Raw genomic sequence first — 22,763 nt, forward strand, 5'->3', positions numbered from 1 at the left:
ATGATAGAAAGTAGTCAGGCTTTTGTTTTAACTACTAAAGATTTTGTAATTATCCAGGGCCTATATTTTTTATTCTTAGCATGTGAAAATTAGTTTTTAAAGCTATATAGAAAACATGGTTGTTGCCAGTAATGTTTCCTTTTTCCTTTTATTCTTCCCGTTTTCTGATTTTATTAAAATGCTACATTAAAGCCAAATGACATGGAATTAGGTTTTTAAATTTCTTTTCATAATAAACTGTATCGATCATAATTATATTTTATTAAAGCTTTAAGTTTTCTTTTATTGCTATGGAAGTCCTTATCAATTTTTATCATAATTTTTTAAAATACCCCAAAAAGAATGTTTATTCAGTTATTCTGAGGAATTCTGAAATGTTTATCATTCCATTAAAATAATATTTTATAAAAATATATTTTAAAGAAAAATGTGCCTTTTATATAACTAACTTAACCTTCAATAATGAATTATGGAAAGTAAAATTACATAAAATTTCCTGACATTTTATGAAGATACCTACAAATAAGCCAGACAGCAAATAAAATATCTGAGAGACAGAGATGGCTGCTCGGTAATTTTTTGACGGATTATACACATAGGTATCAAATTACTTGATCCTTCCTTCCTAGAAAAGGTTAATGACTCTTTTTGCTTTTACCCTTTTACTTACCTGCTATTTATAAAGATTAAAACAGGGAGTGCACTGAAGGCTGCATGTGCCCACGTGTCACTGGGACTGTACAGGTTTTTCTGATATTATAGGGAACTGAGCCACAAAATGGATAGTGTTGTTAATCATTATTTTTAAAGTTCATTCAATTCTGCACTACATGTCCCACTAAGGCTATTAGAGCAGAGTGTACCATTCAAAACCTTTTAACTTAAACCAGAAAAGACTATAAATCTTACATATCTATATCAGTATTATTGAAATGGCCTGTGTCTATGCAATAATTCATTAAAATATTAAGTAGAAACCACTTTAAATTAAAAGATTTTAAAGTTCTTATGTGTGCAAAGATTTTTCTTTCTATAATCAATGTTACAGATTTTTAAAGCATATTTTATGTTAAATAAAATTTCACAAAACAATGTGTGTTTCAGTTATTCAAGCCCCATATTCATAATTGAACTATAAGCAATATTATCATCCACTTATAATCACCATCCATCTATATAGTCTACACTTTCATTATAATCATTTTTATATTATTTTATAATATTAATGACCTGCTCATTATATAGTATATGTTTACCAGCCTTTTATTACCAAATGTAACATTATTCTTATAGGAATATCTCTTTTTTCATAGCTTGGTTGTAAAAGATGCACTAGTCATAAATGTATTTAATTAAAGTCATTTAGGTATTAGAGCACTTGAGTTTAAAGCAGGAATATAATACCTTTTCCTGAAACACCTTGAAAGAGGTTTGTTGAAAGAAGAGAGCTGTGGCATTCATCAAATGCTGACCTCTTCCTGTTATGGTCCTGGCCAAACTCTTCTAATTTAACTTGAAACGCATTAGTGTAACTCACCACTTTTTGTGTGTGTTTCAGGTGTGTGGAGGTCATCGCAAAGGAAGGACAAAACCTGAAAGAGCTGTACTTGGTGTCCTGTAAAATCACAGATTATGGTATGTAATGAGCCATTGTTCTAATCCTTTTCAAGAATAAAAAGCTACAAAGTCTTTGAAAGGTTTTAAAGAGACATCAAGAGCAATATTTCCTAGAGACTTTTATCTTTATTTGGGCTAACTCTGATCATAACGGGAAAAAAAGCAAGAAATCAGACTATACCAGAGTAAAATGAGCATGTATATCAACTATTGCTACATGTAATCACACGTACATGCACACACTCACATAGGATTAAAACATATGGCTAAAAGATCTATACAATGAAAATTAATATCAGGATAATTAAACATTTGATTAATAAATATAACTAAAATTATTACATTGTGTTGATTTGCTTAATTTAATGTCATATCAAATGCATTCCTGCTGATATTCCAAATGCCAAACGTCTTAATGCTTCAAATTTTTTTAAAGCATTGGAAATGTCCGTGTTTAGATATATAGAGAGTAAGGAAAGAGTATACATTTGTATGCAATGTTTTAAATTATCTTAATTTTCAGTGTTCAGTTAAGGTGGAGAAAAATCATATTGTTTTATAAAAATATGAAAGGTATGAAATCATCCTGTTGGAGAAATAAAGAAAAATAACCTAGTTTTTCCTTTTTTATTTAGGTTTATATTTGTTCTTATTAATTTGTGTAGTTAATCTAAATATAGAAGTTTTAGACAGATATCTGGCTTTTTGGAGTTCTAAGTGGGTTTCTTTTCTCTTTTCTGATATTTTATTTGTCCATTTATATTTGAGAATATGCTCTCTACCTTGAGGGAACCTAGTGACCTGTTAAGTTTTTATTGTTAATGGTGACATATACTACTACTCAACTCCACTCCGGGGATGTCAGGCTGCCCAGCTGCCCTGAGTAGGAGGATTGTATTTTATCAGCTGCTAAATTCATCCTTTGGAAAAACTCTACTAAAACTATAATTTAAACATAATATTAAAAAGGTTTGGCTTAAAAATAACCCTAATTTCTTTTCAGAGTTTATTTTTTGAGATAATTAATTAGTACAGTCATTCATTCCAGACTCTTTACTTGGCATTCAAGGTCCTTTACCATTAGGCCTCTACCTGCTGCTTCAACTTTATTTTCTTCCCTTTACCTATTCACTGCCAATGTTAGCCTGCTAATAGCTAGGAGAGCTATGGATTAAGTTTCTTAGAATGAAACCTTCAAGGTCCCACAGTGGAAAATGTTCCTGAAATTACACTCTGTTACAGCATCCATTAAGTTAGACAGTGCAGAGAAACGTTCCAGAAGATATGGAGAAGAGAAAAGCTACGCACTTGAGACAGATCTGGGATCAAGTTCTGTCTTTGTTCTTTGGCCTTCACCTCTCTGAGGCTCAGTTTCCTCATTTGTAAAGTGTGCGATGAATGTTTGACTTCATTCTCCTTTATGGGCCGGGCATCCAGTTTAATGGTTAGCACAGAATATTCTACTGATAAATGTTGCTTTCCTACAGGAGGGGGATGGATAAAAGTTTCACACAAAATTCTTCTCCTTTCCTTTCGTAGGTCTTGGAAGAGGTTTGTTTTGTTACTGGTGCCATTGTTCGTTGCTATTATTTATTGTTAGTGATAGTCTCTTGATCCGATGTTTTGAGATTGTTGGATTCCTTTTCTTCTGGTGAGGCGAAAAGTATGTTCAAACCTTGCCAGTATGCTTTGCACTTATTCATGTCTCTCCATTATTTAGGTCAGTGCATATTAGAATCACGTGGGGAGTTTGAAAGCACACTGATGCCTGAGCTTCACTCACAAATGAGAATGTCTAGGAGATAGGGCCCAGGCAGCAGTTTTGTAAAACTTGCCTCAGTGATGTCCCTGATCCAGTGCAGGTGAGAGGAACCAGAAGTGAACACTGGGACTCCCCCATGGTGATGAGAACCCGTCGCGGTTTTCCTCAGTCCTTCCAGGCTCTGTCCCACCCTGTCTCTCTCCTTTTTTCCCCGGTTTGCAGCATTCAGAGGGTTTGTGGTGAATGTCTCTGTGCCTTTTTTGATTCTGCTGTTCAAAATGTTAGGGCCCCATGGAGGATGAGAGGAAAAGGTCGATAGTTTATGAGATTGTCATATAATTGCTATTTGATTATAAAATTTGAACAAATTACTGAAAGCTCGCTCAGCTCTTCTCTTTTTTCCTGGTTCCATGCCAACAACACATGAATAATTTTTGTCAAAAAAGACAGCAAAAAGGATTATTCATTGTAACCAGAGAAACAGCATGTTATTGAGGTAACTGCTCTGCTAGGGAGGGCTGTGTGTGATCCCTTACCCTGTGTGAATTATAAACGTGAGGAAGGAAAAACACATGCCTCACTCCTTCTTTAACTGGGATAAGTAGAGACGTGTTCTATAGAACTTTATGGAGGCTGCTTAGAAATTGTAAAATTGTTTTTAACTATTTTTTATTGATTGTTAGAGAGAGAGGGAGAGAGAGACAGAAACACTGATGAGATAAGAGAGAAACATCAATGGGCTGCCTCCTGCACACCCCACACTGGGGATCGAACCCATGACCACTTGCTTCCTGGGTTGAGGCTCAGCTACTGAGCTATGCCGGCCAGGCTGAAATTGTAACATTTGATGTTACCTGTTACTGGGAAAATGTCGTCCTTCAAGAGGACCACTCCCTACTCTGCCTCCTGTTGCTTTACTCATATTCCAGCTACTTGTCTCCTCTCTTCCTTTCTCATGTTTGTACATATTTTCAGTATAGTATACTGAGTTTTGAAACTTTTTGCAGGATGCATTAATTTAGAAACAGCAGCTTGCCTGGCATATCATTTGTAATTTTTGTCGAGATGCTCACAGATGTTGAATGTGTTATTATAATACTTAGCGACACCTGGCCAGGTCATTATGAAGTTATGTTTATTTTAATTTATATATGATGTAGTTGTCATGAAGAAAACTATCATTCCAATAGACGTCTTATTCCCTAAACTGAACATAAATCTTTATGGTAAGGGATAGCAATTATAAACAAATCAATAATTCAGACACAGCTCAATGGAAAATATAGTCTTGGAAAATTGTTCCCTAAAGAGAAATCTAATATTGTCACTCTTCTATTACTGAACAAATATATGTTATGGGCAGTACTGTGGGAAAAACTCAACCTTAAGAGTTAGAGATTAGGTTAGAATTTCAGCTTTGCCTCTTCTTTCCTTTGTGACCTTGAGCAAGTTACTTAACCTCCTAGTCTTGTCATCTGTTAGGCACATGATAATACTCACCATCAAAGGTAGTGAAAATGAATATAAAACATCTGTGTCATTATGGATACTCATACCAGTTGGCAGTTCTTAAGATAAAAATCATCTCTTTTTTAAGAAGAATCAGCTCTCCTCCTCCTCTCAGTGTGGCTTTTCACTTGTGGAATCATTATTTAGAAGTTTGACCTGTTAGTCTATACCCATCTAGATGACTTCTATACCTAAGCTGTCTAAATCAAGTTATAGGAAATAATAAAAAAGTTATAGCAGAAAGTTTAAAGTCTTTAATTTGCTGGGTTAGGTTTCTGCCCTACCTCTTGTCGATGTTATCTTCATTTTTGTTTAGATGGTTTTCTGTTAAGTCCCCTTATGCTTTTCTTTGTTTCTATAATAATTTGTCAGTTAAGAATTTCCAACCCACCTTTCCACTCACCTTCTAACACTTTTCTGTTGAAATTTTTCCTCCTTGGGAAAGTGTATATTTAGGATTCAAAGGAAGACAAGGAACAGAAATCAACCTGGACCATTGAAGCCCATGGAGGTCAGAACCAGTCTTCCTCTTGGGCTGCAGGCACAGAATGGATGGTGTAATAAATGAAATGGACGAGTAGAGCACTTAGCTTTATTTGTGGTCTCCATCCTGAATTTTACCAGCGTGACCCTGTGTCAGGGGGCAGGTGTGAAAAGGACCCAGGTTTCTTTCTGGCTTGTCATTGCATTTCTTTTGACTTTAACACCCCCGAGGGTCCAAGAAATACTCTCTAGAGGACATCCTTTGGTTTTTCTTCTCAAGTTGTCAGATAACTTTTAATTAAAGAGGACTGTACACCCTCAATTACTGATATTGGTGTTTGGGGCCTACAAGGTCACTGACAACCTATGGCTCACTCTGCTCTTCACAAGCGCCTCTGTCACTCCCACAGGCCTGGGCTGCTCTCCCCGGACGGTCTTCAGCTGACCCTTATTCTGCCTGGTCCAAGTGCACTTCTGCCTGATCTGGGACCTTTAAACCTAACCCAAAAGCTTGCCACAAGGCTTTTGGATTGCTCTGGACTAAAGGTCTCCCAAGTCAACAAGGTCATTGTTCCCATGGTTATCATTGGCCTGCCACATGACAGACATGATATATATTCACTCTGTCAACAAATATTGATTCAGTATCTACTATGTGGTGGGCTCTGTGGTGGATGCAGGCCATGTATAGTTTCAGCATTCTTGGAGCTTTCATTCTGGTGGGATCCAGAGGACAGGGCTAGCCTACTTTTTTTTTTTTTTAAAGGGGGGTAAAAGGTAATGCATCTCCTCTCAGACAAGAAGAATGACAGAGTGGTCCGCTCACATTAATCTTTGCTTTGGTGTAACCCATGCCTCACCCCAGCCTTATTGACCTTCTGAGGCTATTGAAAGATTAATAGTTCTACATTCCCAACCTCTTATGGGGATACCAAACCTCTTTAACTGTTAGCTAATCCAAAATGGGGACCCAGGATACATTATCAAAGTAAGCACACTGAAAAAACAGAAAGAAATTCCAACAAGCCTTCTGGGTTACATAGAATCAAACCAACACTGATAAATTATCCAAGAAAAAATATTGTACTAAAAATAATTTTTTTATTATATCATCTTTTTTATATTATTAGGTATGCATTACATACAGTGATGTTCCATTTAAAATTAAATTCCCATCTTTTCCCTTTTATGTTTTGTTTCAGTTTCGAGTTGTATTTCAAAGATTGCTGGATAACATTCAACTCCTTTTGTCAGCAGAAATAACTCTAATAGTTATCAAGTGACAGAAAAGAACTTTTAGAAAGTACATTTGCAAGTCAAAAAGAATATCTTATTGTTTACTCTTGATTATTCATGCTTTCTCTCCATTCTATCATTTAAATATAGATAGCTTTATTGTTTCTAGCAAAATAGTATCAAATTGCTAAATCTGTTGTTTCAAGTTTTCCTTTTTTTATATGTCCATCTTAAAAGTTATTTCTCTTCACTTCTACTTCTTTATTTTATTCCTGGAGTTCCTCACTACTGAATTTATATGTCTACTGCTGTACTTAGCAAGTATTATGTTGTTGTTTTTTCCTTTCTTCTAAGTAATGGTTATGATTTTTTCACCAAAGATTTGAATTTAATTACACGTTTTTCTAAATGCTTTTCTTTGCTCAACAACAACAAAAAATTGTGACTTTCTTCCCTATTTCCTAGCTCATGCTAGATCTGCAACTACATAACCTTGAAATAAAAGACTGAACAATAACAATGCTTATCATTATGTTTTGCTATCTTAGACTACAGATCTCAAATCTATTGAGAAAGACATCTTAAAACATTTCTTTAAGAATATATTCCTGTAACCAATTCAAAGGCCAACTCTAGTTTTATATATAATAGACATTTTTTTAGAATTAAGAAACTTTCTAACCTACATTTAAAAGACAAATGCACCTACCCCTAAACTTTCTTACACCCCCAAATACATTTATTAGTTTTATTAATTAAATACTAAATTTCCAGATTTAACTGAATTAGTAACTGAAATATTAACTTTCCAACTTTTCTTCCCTCAATTATTTTTTCGAATTTCAAAAATGTTTTTAATTTTAATTAGCTGTTTTTAACATTAATCTTGTGAAGTTCTTTTCTAGATAAAATAATTTGTTTCAATCACATAGTCATTTTTCACAGAGTTCCTATCTTTTCCCATCATTGCTTAGTACTCTGGAGTATACAGACTAAGCATTTGTTTTCCTTGTACTATCCTGTGGTATAAATAGAATCATTATTTATTATTATCAGTATTTTATCACTGATGAGTAGAGCTAAAGGGGACTGCAGTGAACACCAAGAAATTTGCAGTAATACTAGATTTCTAGTATTCCACATAAGAAAAAACTTTCTAGTGTTTAAAATTTCTTGAAAGTAGATGTCTTGTGTGGTAGTGAGTTACCTCTTACAGGCGTCATTCAAGCTGAGATCATCTCTGAGGGGGATGTGGGAACATAGAAGCATTTGGGTAAGGAATTGATCTGTATGATGTTTCAAATCTTTTTGCAATCCTGGGACTTATTCTCTACTGGTTTTATGTTTGTTTCATTTAGCACATATTTGCTGTCTGTGTGCTGGCTGGATGCTGTGGAGAATACTGAGATGGTTGAGAAGTAGCTACTCTTGTGTTGAGAAAGAAAAAGTTGTCTAACATTCAGCAATATGATGGTGTCAGAGATTAACATGGCTCTATAAGATGTCGGGGCTCAGAAGGTCAGGGTCATCAGAGGCTGAAATTGTTGGGAAGGATTCATGGTGTAGGAAACATGGCGGGTAGGGGTGGGGGCAGAGATGAGCAGGAAGTGCATTTCAGGGAGTACTGCCCAAGGAAAGGCTCCGAGCAAGAACAGGTGTCTGAATGGATGAGTTTGCATGCATTGATTAATCTAAAGAAAGAACAGAAATCAGCCAAAGTGATTACGTGCACACATGGGCAAATTTTGAAGAAACCTTATGAAAATATTCTAGTTGAAAATTCAGGGTAAGCTCCAACTTTAATCTCCACTTTTCCTGTCGTCTTCACCATTCCCATGGTAACAACTTCACTTAACATATATAAAAGGATACACTACTTTTGGTTTTAACTACTAATTAAGTATCCAGTTGAATTAAAAGAAGTCCAATGTAAAACTTTTAAAACAATAATCATAATAGTTAACATGTATTGGATGTCTTCTGTGGACATTATTCATTCAATCCCCTAAACACCCCACTTCAGATAGGTGCTATTAATATTCATGCTTACAGATGTGGAGACAGGCCTGGGAAGACTCGGGTTCACATGGCTTGTGAGTAATGGTATGTACAGATTCACTATTAAGTCAGTCTCTTGCATTATCTCTTGCAGGTCAGTGATGTGCTTAGGTTTATTACTAGAAAACTTGCATTTTCCCCATTGTCAGAGTTTTAATAACGATTTTATACTACCATGTTTGTCCATCTGTATATTAAAAAAAAAACCCGATGTTACAAAGTAGCAACTCCATGGGATCTAATTATATACCAGTAGTTATGGAACTTAATAGATTTAATGTGCTTATTCACATAACTTTGTTATGCTGACAAGAAGTATCAGTTACATGCTATGATTAAGCAGTCCCTAGCCAGAAGCTAGAGACAACTCTCATTGATGTTCAGTGTGTATTCATATATTGAACAAATGTTCATTAATCATTTCAAAACCGCATGTAATTCTTCATGAGTAATAAAATTTTCTTACATTCCTTTTTGAAATTATTACCAAAAACTTATGAAGGAAGAAGAAATATTATTACTCTTCTTTAATAGATGAGAAATTTGAGCCTGGACAGCTTTTAATTAATTAAGCAATGCTGGAACTAAAAATCTCCCCACTGGAAATAGTTTACTGTGTTATGTGCAGATAATTCTCAACTTTCTCTGCTTTTCATATAGAGATGATTTCTTCACTCAAATGACCCTTCAAAAGCAGTTTTAGCCAACATTAGATGACAAAATTTCATAGCAGTTTTTTAAAGTACAGATATTTCTAAAGGTGCACAGTTGTAAACATAAGCAATTATTCTCTTACATTCATCTTCCTTATACTTGACTCCGAAATTTGCAGGGCTGTGTCACAATCTGCCTCAGTTGCCCTTTGGAGACCCTCTTCCAAGAATGTTCTCTGCCAACTCCGATTGACTCTCTCTCCAGCGAAGATTTGCTCTGTCTTCTCTGTGCCTTTAATGTTAATGCTCCTCATTTTCTGAGGTATCATGAACAGGAGGAGCAGAAAGGGAGGAAAAACCCAGAGCTGCATGCCTCCTTCTAAAGCATCAAACTATGTCTCCTCCACTTGCTCTCCAAGAGTTTCACCTTCTCTTTGAGATAATCTTGCTCTTCCCAGTTGATGTTTGACTAAATCTCCTACACTATTTACTGGTTAATTAGACTGCTTAACACACTTGGCATCTGATTTATTTTGAAAAAACAAAACCAAACCAAGAAAAACAAACAAACATCTGCTAAGTTTCCCATTAGAAAGCGAAGGAAACACTCATAGCAAAATATAAATTAAACATTAAAATAATTGGTTCTACTCTATGTCTGTCACTAATTAGACTCTCATCATTATATCCACTAACCATGATACAATTAAGCCTTACCAGGTCTTTCTCTTTTCATTTGTTAGCAGGACTTCCTTATATTAAGAGCACCTTTTTTTTTTTAAATCAGCCTTTTAGTTTACCTGAGTTTAATGTATATGGGAAAGGAAGGAATAATATATGAGTCTGTCTCTTTTTTTACCAGTTTTCAAAATATTGTTTTGGTTTCCCTCATCCTCCAAAGATGAGCAATGAGGAATTATTGTTGCTTTCTTAAATTATCATCATAAACTGAACAATCCATCACAGACATTTTTCTTATTGATATTCAACTTGTCTATCTTTGGTAGTAGACACTTCTTCAAGTTGGTTCCCTACTCTTTGACATAGACGGACTCTGTTGAGATATACCAGGTTTAGCTTATGCATTTCCTGCCAGGGACATGATATCAGCTGTTTTTCTAAAGAACTCTGGTTCTTTGAGTGAATTAGGCTTGTGTGTGTAGAAAATTTCATCTTCTCTGCATCCTGAATCTTGTATTTACTGCCTTGTATTCCTCCAGCTTAAAGCCTATTCTATATCTCATCACAGTACGGCCTCCCCATTACAACTCAACACCATCAGCCCCAGGGTTTAAAGCATCCTCAATTAGGGATTCCCAACACACTACAAACTTTCAGTCTCCCCAACCCCCAATACTCTCGTAATCCTTCCCACATTTTCTACTTTGGGAGAAGTTAGGCATGGGGCATGGGAAGGAGACGTAGTTTTACATTTTAGCTACGCCATCAGCTTTCTGGAGATTTCCTTCTGATTTTATTTAGCTCAGATTCTCTGCATTTGTTTTAAGTGCTAAAATTAGACCCCCTGGGCCCATTTGGAAATGAGTAGAAAAGTGTTCAAACTATATGGCCTTACATAATCTCATTTGGGGCTTTCAAATTTCCTCATATTGCAGTGAAAAATACATTTTGCACTTAATATGCTTGTTGGATTCTCACTAAATTGATTTTATCACTTACTAGAATGACCAGCAGTTTGGAAAACATTGCTCTGTTTCCATTTCTCCTTAGGTATTTAGGTAGGAACCTGATCAGTCAGTCAGTGACCTGCCCAACAGCAAAAAATGGGTGGATTTCCTTGGTGAAAGTGGACACCATTCTTTTCAAGGTAGAAGGTGCCAACCTTCCCAAGCTTGTCAAGTCCCCTATGTTGATCTTATTACATATGAAATAAGGGCTTAATATTCTTTCCATCTCGTATTTTGGGGAGTAAGAGAATTGAACAAACTCTCTTCATGATTTTAGTTTAGGATAGATATTAAATGGCACTTCCTCCTGACGCAAAAAGGTAGTTTTATTCATTTAATTTCCTAATTAAGTAAATCAAACTTACTTTTAACTTTAATGTTGAACTGTTCATTTTAAGCTTTATCCTCAAACAGTCCCTTGGGTTTGTAAGACTGAATCACCTAGAATTCATCTGTCAAATTTGTTCCTTTTCTTGGGTTTGTCTGCATGACATTAAATAAATAGTTTGAACTTTTCAACTTTTCAAACAATTGTGTTGAGTTGACGTGGCTGATCCAGTATGTGCTGAATACCTGAAAGCAACTTGTCTTTCCTTGAGAATGACAGAGTGTGGGCAGAGAAATGGAGATTTTAAAAATTAGCAATAAGGAGTAAACAAAAGAAAACTATCTCCGTCTTCAGGGAGTTATGGTACTTTTCTACTTGTTATTATATACCCTTTTAAAATTAGCTCTCTTCATATGGATACAATATAAATTTCACTTGCCAAGATACTTTTATCAGGTAAATAACTCTTAGAAACAGAAAAAGTTATGTAGAAAACTGCCTAAATACTCTTTGATTTTCGCTACTTGTAGCATGCTTTTAATCATCTCTATCTCTTAATTAGGTAAAATTTCCCATTTTTTCCCTTCCTACTAACCTTTCCTCACATATGGCTCTAGGATCTTCTCCAAGAAAGCAGGTTTGCTCTGAAGATATTTTATTTCCTCTCACAAAGTTTACTTCTGCTCTTTTAGATTTAAAATCACTAATCTCCTAGTGCCCTGCCCTCTGTGTGTCTGAGGCTGTCTCCACAGTCGGCCTTGGGAAGTCACACTGGTGATATGGAGTCCAGAGGTGCTTCTCTGGTGTCCTGAGGACCCGACAGCCATGCAGGAAACAGCCATGTCCACGCCAAGACCATCCAGAAGGGCACTTCATGGACGTGCTTGCAGGGAGTGTACTTGAAATTCTCAGTCACTTACACCTTTTAGTAAGCAAAAACTTCTTTTTAAAACATATATATATATAATCTAAATATATTTTTATTGATTTCAGAGAGGAAGGGAGAGGTCAAGAAAGATGGAAACATCAGTGATGAGAATCATTGTTAGGCTGCCTCCTGCACATCCCACACTGGGGATCAAGCCCACAACCCAGGCTTGTGCCCTAACAGGGAATAGAACCGTGAACTCCTAGTTCATAGGTCAATGTTCAACCACTGAGCCATGCCAGCTGGGCAGCAGAAACTTCTTTTAAATGCATGAGAGAGAAAAAATATATATATAGTTTATTTTTTTACTTTTATTTATTATGATATATATATGAGTATATATATAATAAAACATAGCAGTTATAATAGCATACATACATGATATATACACATATATATCATAATAAATAAGATTCAAGTCAATTTTGAACAGAATAAGGAACTTAACATTTCAGCTCTACAAAATAAATGAAGTTTGAAATTCAATCAGTCCTATTTTGTGTTGAGGCAAATGTACTTGGCTTTTTCTGAAAATCATACCTTCTGCTCTAGTTTACAAAAGAAATTGGACGAAGTCCTCTAAAGCATTTGTTTTCAACTTTGCCATTACAACACACCTTGCAATCAAGGTTGGCAAATGATTTACTTTCTAAAAAATTATAAATTAGAACAGATTTTGTGGTTTCTTCTGACTCACTTGGATTCTGATAACATATCTTTCTTGAGCAGCAGAAAGAGGGGTAAGTTCAGCAAGCAGGCTGGAATTTGCACATAAGCTGTGGCTTCTTTGTTGCCAAAGCTTTCAGTGTGTAGTACTTACCAGGACACCATTATGAGTTATTTCCATGCTCGTGAAACGTATCGTGATGAAGGCTGGTCTACTCCCCATATGCATATTTCGCCCACATTTCTGTCATGCTCTTTTACTTCCGCAGTATTTGGGGGCTAGAGCAAGTTCAGCGAGTGCTACACATGTCAGTATTATCCATCACATTCAGCATTCTGTGGAAGAAAGCACTGATTCTGGAGCTGGGGGCCTTTGAGGACAGATAGGCTACCAACTAGCACACATCTGAAGAAAGACTCTCTCCTGCACACACACAAATGATGTGGGAAGGCACAGCCTTTCCACAATTGTGCTGCTTTTCCCATGCAGCTTATTCTTCTCTTTGCTGGACACACTGTTGATTTGGAATCTATTCTACTCTCTCGGATTTATGCAAAAATACAATTTTAACTTTTTATTCAGGCAAGTGGTCTTTGTTTTTAATAGCCTACATAGCATATACTTTAATATTAGTTATTTTAAGATACAGCATTTAAATTAGACACCTACTGTAATTTCTCAAGGTTTCCCGGTACCGGCTAAGTCTCCTTAAACTGGTTTTTACATGCAGCGGGCTCTACAAATATTTACCTTTTTTTTATTTCAACTTTAGGAAACCAGTTGAAAATTGTAGAATTAGACTCTGGCGCTGCATAGTGTATTTTTGGACGATTACAAATCTATCTAAATCTACAACCTGCTAGGAAAGATCGAATCCCCTCCAGCTTGCGGTGATAATGTATGATTTGTGTGGACTTGAGTGTTTTGTGAACTGGGCTTCTGTTCTGTGCCAGGCGGGTCTCTAACTGTGCAAGCTCAGTCCCCTGACTGGCTGACTGAGAGCCAAATCATTCTCGCCAACACATACTCAATTCCCAGCTACCGCGGGGGAGATGGGCTCCGGGGCCCACAGTGGACCCTCGCTCACAAAGCTTGCTTTCTGCCATAGTAAAACTTGCACGGTGAGTGAAAATTCAGTGACCTATATTCTCCCATTTGAATCTCTCAAATTTTTAATTAAAACGTTGTCAACAGTAATTCTAACCATACTGAGGCAAGAAGAGCCTCCCTGCGATCTGGTAGCACTGAATGTAATCATGACTATCAAAAACCCGTTTTTTCTGCATAACTTCTAAGAACGCTCCCGATGTCTTGAAAATTCCACGCAATTTTCTTTAAAAGTTGGTTTGGAATATGCCACTGTGCATCTTGAAGCCCACATACAGGGAGTTAAATTACAGCCATCGCACATTTCTCAAGCACCATATAGCTGCAAATCCTTTATCCTCAAGTACATCGTGAAAGATTTTCTCCTTGAACAGCCACGGAAGTTGAACTTTGGGGTTGTTTCCGTTTAACACGTGATGTGCTGCACACTGAAACCTGTGTTTTGCCGTTTCTACTTTTTCTTCTTTATCTACCCCTGCTTCCCGTGAGAGGAGTTAAGTGTGTAATGCTGATGATAAGACTGGAGCTGTGTTATCACTGTTCCCAAAGCTCCCTTGCCCCTCCCTGGCTCCTGTAAGTGCTTACCTCTCGGTGGGTTCTTCTGGAAGCAGAGTAGATGGCTGTTTGTTCTTCACCACCGTGCCTCTCACTTCCTTATGACCATTGCTGGCTTCTCTGATTCGGTGAGTGGCATCACAGCCAAAACTGAGCTGCCCCTGATGCCTCACGATTCTTGTCTCTTTAATCACGTCCATTAACAAGCCAGGTGCGCGCTACCCTCCAAGTATTGCTCATATTAATAGCTCCACTGACAACTGCGTTAGCCACCTAGTTGTATTCCCTATTTGTCTTCTTCCCTTACAGTCCATTTATCACAGAGCAGCTACAATGCACCTTTAAAAATATTCTTGAGTAAATGAATAAATGAAAATATTATAAAAATTAATTTGTTCATGACTTTAGCAATATGCTATTTATCCTGGGTTACAAAAAAATACTGAAAATGAAACATTTAGGTGCCTAGGACACCATAAGATCTTATGAGGTTCAGTTGAACATTTAGACATGGGCCATCCATGGTCCAGTCTCCCAGCAGGGTGAGGCATGGGCACTGCTTGCTGCAGTGCAGCGTCAGACAGCCCTCTCCGGTGGGACAGCTTGCGGCGGTGCGTGGCACAGTTCCCCCAGCAGCCAGGGAAGCATCTCTCATCCACCAGATGAAGGCTGCAGTGCAAGGAGATGAGGGCCACTTGGCATGGGTGTGGGCCTTGTCCTGGCTTGGAGGCTTCTAACCCCCAAGAACTAATATCTCTTGGAACAATCAATAGGCATAGCATCTAGCATCCCCAAAAGTTACATGTCCAGTTACAGGAATGACTGCACCTGGGGAATCTAAAGCAGGGGCGCCCCTCCAGTCCTGATAGTTCTCTCACACCAGATAGGTGCTATCCACCAATTAGAGTCACTCTTACTGTAAGCAACGTTGCCTAGTTACATGGTTAATGAACCATTTTAAGGGAGAACATCTTTAGGACGTTAACCAAAGGTTATATTCTCACTCGGAAAGGGAAATGGTTTTGTTACCTCTTGACCCACTGTAGGATTTTTAAATCAGCTTTAGATTTGACTTTAAATACTAAAATTATTTTATATTTTTTAGAGGGCAGACATGTAACCACCAGCACACTATAGTTCTTGCCTCCTCTGCTCAGTTTTATTTTTTTAATAAACAGATATTTTACTCTTAAGATTGAGATGGAGCGGATAAGCCATCTGACAGGACGGCACTGCTGTCTCTGGACCCCTCTGCTCCAGCCTCGGGGCCAGCCAGGCCCCGCCTCACAGGGAACCCTGACACCTTACACGCAGCCCAGACGTGGCCACAGGCACAGGCACCTTCGGATTTCCAATTTATTTTTGCACCAGGGCGAAAGCTTAGCTAATATCAGGCAGCAGCATCACTAAGAATATTGCTGTGCCTAATGTATTAATCTGGTCCCAAAATGACCTAACTAAGCAAGGGGGAAACCTTTGAAATGAGGCCAGCGTAGCAGTGTCCTTTGCTACAGTCGGGAAGACCTACAGTTGGGAAAATGGACTGACACCTTGTGTCCCCTAACTAGCGTCCTCTGACCAGTGTGTTGTTCTTGGGGGAAAAAATGTCAGTTTTCCAAACATCTCTTAAAGCAGGTATTTCTATTACTAAATCTCCTGGGGCTGGGGAATGAGGAATCAGGGTTGGAAACTTCCTAGTTGATATAGTGGGAAAATATTGCAAGAATGTATTATATAATGTGCTACAGATTCTATCTAGAAGTATTTCCAACTAACCTGATTACTGGTTCTGAGATTGTGGAAGACAAATGTTTCAGAGGTGTCCTATAGGATTGGCTTAAAAATTATCAGGCTTGAGAGCTGTAGGAGTTACTAGAAAATGTTGATTCCTATGAAGCACCTAATTTGTATAGAGAGGGAAACTGAGACTCAGGAGCCAGGTCCAGACCCAGGCAGCACTTTTCCTCCCACAGCCTCACTGTTATCAGCTCCCCCACCACAGGCTGCTTTGTGAGACCAGCCAGGCTTACCTTTCCTCTGTAGAATTGCAAGAGTGGTAGAAAATGTTTGTTGTTTATGTGAATCATTTTATATGATGATAGAATAATATTACTTTGGTGTAATGATTTTAGAAAAACTTTTTGTTAACTTCTTATATAAAATTTTTAGAAATAATATATAATTTTGTACCTAATTGTTTGAATTAAGTAGGATAACGTTGTTATTTGTCAGTTTATTTAAGAATGGTAAAAGTTGTGTTCATTAAGCAAAATGTGTGAGGCTTTTATACACAAACTGGAGGCCCGATGCACGAAATTCATGCAAGGGACTTGGCCCTCGCAGCCCTGGCTGCCTCATGGCCCTGCGGCCCCGCCCACTGGTTGTTCCAGAAGGTAGTTTTGGAAGGTTGTTCCACCGTCCAGTCTAATTAGCATATTAGCTTTTTATTATCTAGGATATTTTAAAAATATCAGATCATATTTTAGTTTATCTATGTTTTTGAATAATACTTAAGTGGGTACCCAGTATTAGAATTACAGTTATTTTCTTTTAGTATTTTGAAAATATTATTTATTCCACTGTCATCTGGCTTCCATTGTGTTGAGAGAGCAGTCAATCATCGGTCCTTAGTTAGTGATTGTCTTTTTTTCTTTTGACTGCTGGTAATATCTTTTTTTTTTTTTAGTAGTGTTATACGGTTTTTCAGTGTTAGCTCTACTGATGTGTTTTTTATTTATCATGCTTAGAATTTGTAGAGCATTTTGAATCTGAGGACTCAGATTTTTAATCAGTTTGGGGAAAGTTTTAATAATTATTTTCTTAAACATTAACTTTCCCCCATTATTTATATTATTTTTTATGGACATTTAATTAATTGTATATTAGACCTTCTTGTGCTGTGATTATCAATCTTTCTTTTGTACTATCTTTCCCTGTGCTGGAAATGATGCTATCTTCAGATTTGTCTTTCAATTTATTATTTTTTTGTTGAGCACTAATTTTCACTTTAAGCTATCTGTTGCATTTGGAGTTTCCGTAATCATATTTTTAATTTCTAGCAATCCGGATTTATTTTCTGATTATAGTTAATCCTTGTTTCCATATCCAACCTCAGGCAACTACTGCTGCACTTTCTCTATAACATAGATTTGCTTGTTCTGGACATTTCATATAAATTGAGTCATATAAGATGTGATCTGCATCTGTCTTCTTTCACTTAGCATTATGTTTTAAGGTTTATGTTGTAACATGTATCAATGTTTCATGCCTATTAATTGCTGATAGTATTCAATTGAATGACTGTTTCATATTCTGTTTTTCCATTTGCTAGTTGATAGACATTCAGAGTTGTTTCTACTTTTTTATGAATAATACTGCTGTGAACATTCTTATGCAAGTCTTTGTATAGGTGCAGGTTTGCATTTATCTTGAATGGATACTTAGGAGAAGAATTGCTGGGTTTAATGGTAATTTTTTTTCTTATGTTCTTACAAAATCAGCAATATGTTTGAAAGAATGCTTACTATATTTTATCCAGAATTTCTAACTATTTTGTAGTATAAGGATTTTTAGTATATCTGGTACACAATAATCTTTGAAAGAAAAGTTTAGTTTTGGGGCTTTTACCTACAACTTTGTGAGTTGAAATGTTTGTCATCTATATATATACAAGGCCAATATGCTAAGTGTCCATCTGACTGGTAGCTATGATGCACACTGACCACCAGGGGCATACGCTCAACACAGGAGCTGCCGAGCTGCAGTGACTTGGAAGTGGTGGGTTCTCAGGTGACACACCCCGAAACCAGAGAGGAGGGAGCCCAGTTCCTCACGGGGCCGCATGATTTCACCTTTGGCCATGGGTTATGTTGTTGCTGGGCCACTGTCGGCCCTGAATCTGGTTTACTGCACGCTTGTGTTTGCATTCCACACCCTGTACGATAGCAACTTTGCAGAGTGCATTCGGGGGATGTCAGAGAGCCTGTTTCGGCCCAATTCCCACAGGCCACGCCGATGCCTTTCGAGCCATGGTGCCACCCCAGGTGCAGCCAGCTGGGGAGGGACCATGGGAGGTTGACTCCAGTGCATGTCTGGCCCGTCGCACCCAGACCCGCCCCACTGGCCACCTTCTAATTAATTTCCTTTCAATGTGCACGAATTGATGCATCAGGTCACTAGTTTGAAAATAATAACTTGCAAGACAGTGATAATTCATGCATTTCTGTCTTCCCTTCTCTCTCTCTTTTTCTCATTCTCTCTCTCTCTGGCTCTCTCTCTCTCTGCCTCTCTCTCTCTCTCTCTCTCTCTCTCTCTCTCTCTCTCTCTCTCGTTATTAGAGTTATCAAAGACCTTTAACAGCACAGGAGGAAAACACCAATAGAGTATATATTGAAAATATTACCCATGGAATGTTTGTTTGTTTGTAGTTTATTTTTTTCTGGGACACGGGAGAGCTGACACTAAGAAACTAATTTCTCTCTGCACTTTTAGCCAAAGAATTAGGTTAAAAGAAATACATTTTTAATTTTCTCAAATATTCAAATTCAGATTATTTAAATTTTGTTTTTGTTATTATAATGAGCATAACTTTAAACATTTGTAAGGATGAAAGAATTTAATTAAAAATTAATTTCATTTTGAGACTTGGTTTTGACTTGTTATGCTTTCATTAAAAACATAAAAATATCCATACATACCATTTTTATTTCTCTGTTTGGGATCCCCCTCAAAAAATTAGATCACAACTAGTAAAATGGTTACAGTTGTTATTTACAAACAATATTGCAAAACTAGCAAAGTCTACTGCAGTGGTTCTCAACCTTCTGGCCCTTTAAATACAGTTCCTCATGTTGTGACCCAACCATAAAATTATTTTCATTGCTATTTCATAACTGTAATGTTGCTACTGTTATGAATCGTAATGTAAATATCTGATATGCAGGATGGTCTTAGACGACCCCTGTGAAAGGGTCGTTCGACCGCCAAAGGGGTCGCGACCCACAGGTTGAGAATTGCTGGTCTACTGCCATCCATGAAGAGAATTTTTCTTTCCTCTACCTTTATTTAGGTTATTTAGGGCAATGAGGACAATATTATAATATTGTTAGTTGCTTTGAGGTTTTATATTTTCAGATCAATTTAATGATCATGCGCATAAGCTATTTCATAAATTTCATGTGTCTTTGGTAAATGGAAGTGAGCACAGGTGTTTTTGATTAGCTGTCACCTATGAGCACTTCGTGATTCAAGACCTTGGGTTAATTCTACCTAGCAGATGATGTTACTTCACTAGCAAATGCTTTAATATAATTTATTGTGCTATGCTTCTCTTTTCCTTTACAACGAAATCGTTTTTAAAAAATCCTTCTATATGGATATTGTTTTGTTCATGGAAAATTTCAGGAACATAATGTTGATTTAAATGCTTTTAACCAATCACTTATCTTTAATGCACTGAATCATTGTGGAGATGCTGAGAGCAACTTAAGGTTCTGGTATATGATACTCTCTAGTGAGATTTTATTGTCTTGAGACTCTGGCCTTTCTGTCTTAATAGAAAGTTGAAGATAGAGTTTCAACTCATTGTATGGATTACATTAGTGTAGGATGTTATGTAATTTACTTTTCCATCAAGTATATGTATTAACTTTTAGCAGTAATCAGATCCCATTGTCATTTCTAAAATATTGTTATTGTGCTTCTGAGTGTGCCATCTATCAAAGAAACTTGATGTTTCTTGGTAGACTCCCTGAACAACCAACCAAACAAAAGGTGACTGTCATATTAATGGAGTAGGATTAGTGCTCCTGAAAGGAACCTGTTCTCATATCCTGCCCATGTACTGCCCCTTACCAAGTTTAACCACGTCTTTCCCTTTACCCTAGCCAGGTGAAGCCTCAGCAGTAGGTGTGCAAGAAGCTTCCGGTTAGACAGTCTCATTTTCAAGGTTGCCAGGGTGATGTGGTAGTTGTTGTTATTCCCATCTAAACTCACAAAAATAATAAAGCAGCTTTCATTTATAGAGCAGGCCAGATCCTTACTTAAAGGAAATCTAGAAGGGAAGGGGCATTATCCCTATTTTACAGATAAGAATATTGAGATCCAGGAAAGTCCTGTGATTTGCCCAAGGCTATTCAGCTGGAATGCACATTTAAAATATCTGATTCTAAACTCATTCACATAACTTCTATCCTGACTTTTTTGGTTTGGAGGATTTCCTGGTTTCTGCCCACCTTGTCTTACCTTTCGTTAGCTCCTCCCTACTTATTCTAAATTGGTACCCCATTTTAACTTGTTTATTTCCCTTGACTGTGGTATATGAATGCATCACCACTTCAGAATGTTGACTGGTTTGTGCACAAGCACCAAAGAGCAAGAATATTCACTTATCCATTTATTTAATCAACCAACACGTGTTTGAGTATCTATGATGTGTAAAGTACTTACAAGATATTTAAGGAAGAATGAATATTTGAGGCAGGCCTGCCTTCTTTTACCTATGTCCTCCTTAAGAGGCCTGAGGGAAGAATAAAAAAAATACTAAAGGAGGTGGAAGTAGTTGATTTCAGGCGGTAGGTTTTGGAAATAGCACTGCTGGTTGTAATATTTAACTTTAAAGTAAACAATATACATGTGTTAGTCTAATAAAAGTAAAGCAAGAGTAAACATTTCAAAAAGAAAAGCATTCTAAGTTGTGGTAGAACAATAGGGATATAGGTCATGGTTGCAAGAAAGTGCTAGATGTTTCAGAAACATGAGAGTTTTGTTTTATTTCAATCAATATATCTTTATTGAAGACTTAGTTCATGTCTGTCACTATACTAGATAGTAGAGACACAAAGGTGAAAAACCAAGGTTCTTATCTTTATTTTACTGTCAAACTGATATTGGGTGAGGCGATAGATCTGTATGTACAATATAATGTGATGAGTGGGGTATATGATGATATCCACATACCAGATGCCTGGTGAGTATAGGAGAGGCCACCCTGAGTCACCAAGGTATCACCGAAGGAAAGGTGAGGTCACCGGCAGACAAGGAGGGAGACAGGGGCAGCAGAGCTATGAGCAAGCTTGGCAAGATTGAAAAGGGCAAGCCGTGTGCCTGCATTGGAGAATTCTCAAATGAGAATGGAAAGGTAATTTGGAGTGAGATGTTGGCAAGCTTTAACTCTAAAGAATGTGGACTTCATTGCTATAAATATTGGGAGTTATTGGAGGTGTTTGAGAAGAAAAGCGACAGAATCAAATTTATCTTCCAAAACAGAACTCAAAACAGTGGTGTAGAGGATGAGTTGTACTGAGATCAGTGAAGAGACCAATAAAAGGGAGATATCAGAGCAGCTTAGGAAAGGGAGAACAAATCTCAGGTTTCTTAAGGTTTTTGCTTTTCAGTTTCTGACTTCAAATTTTTTATATGTATATCTATTTATACTGAACTCTGGTGTTCCAGTGACAGCTTATCCATATTTATATATTAGAGCTAATTCTGAACATATATATAGTAAATATATATTCTAAATTTAAAGTTCTTTAAATGTTTTCTCTGGAGATTGTAATCTTAAAATGCAACAATGTTTCAGGTGGCAATATAACATGCTAAATATCTACTATAATATCACATGCACATTTATGATTCATGAAACTGTTTGCTAATGGAATTCTTAATCAAGTTCAACCCCTCTTGTTTGAGTTGAAGAGACTATTTCTTATATTTTGGCACTTGCCTGAATATAAAATCTTTTGTTTTATCCTCACCCAAGGATATGTTTATTTATTTTTAGAGAAAGAAGAAGGTAGAAAAAGAGAAAGAAACATCAATGTAAACATCAATTGGTTGCTTCACATGGCGTACAGAACGATGCTCCAACCACCTGAGCCACCCAGCCAGTGCTCAGAAATCTTTGATTCTCTTTCTCAACCAGCACTGTCCAATAGAAAGCCATAAATGTGAGCTACATATTGCAGTTTAAATTTTTCTAGTGCCACATTGAAGAAAGAGAAAACAAGTGAAATTTATTTTGGTATATTTTAATACAAATATTTCTAAAATATATCCAAAATATAATTATTTCAGCATATAATCAATTAAAAACATCACTACTGAGATATTTTACATTCTTTTTTTTAAATACTGTCTTTGAAAGCTTGAGGGTGTTTTGAATGTCAGCAT

The 22,763-nt window shown here is 36.8% G+C and overlaps 1 protein-coding gene across 1 annotated transcript in view; it reads left to right on the forward strand.

Annotated features, from left to right (window-relative positions):
• Window positions 1-22,763, forward strand: part of FBXL17 (F-box and leucine rich repeat protein 17) — a 445,268-nt gene that overhangs the window by 291,159 nt on the left and 131,346 nt on the right. The window contains exon 7 of the mRNA XM_006081173.2: window positions 1,559-1,635. Coding sequence (XP_006081235.1) covers window positions 1,559-1,635 — 77 coding nt within the window. The remainder of the gene's footprint in view (window positions 1-1,558; window positions 1,636-22,763) is intronic.

This window comes from Myotis lucifugus, unplaced genomic scaffold, assembly GCF_000147115.1.
Source record: "Myotis lucifugus unplaced genomic scaffold, Myoluc2.0 scaffold_0, whole genome shotgun sequence".
In the NCBI taxonomy this organism is placed as follows: domain Eukaryota; kingdom Metazoa; phylum Chordata; class Mammalia; order Chiroptera; family Vespertilionidae; genus Myotis; species Myotis lucifugus.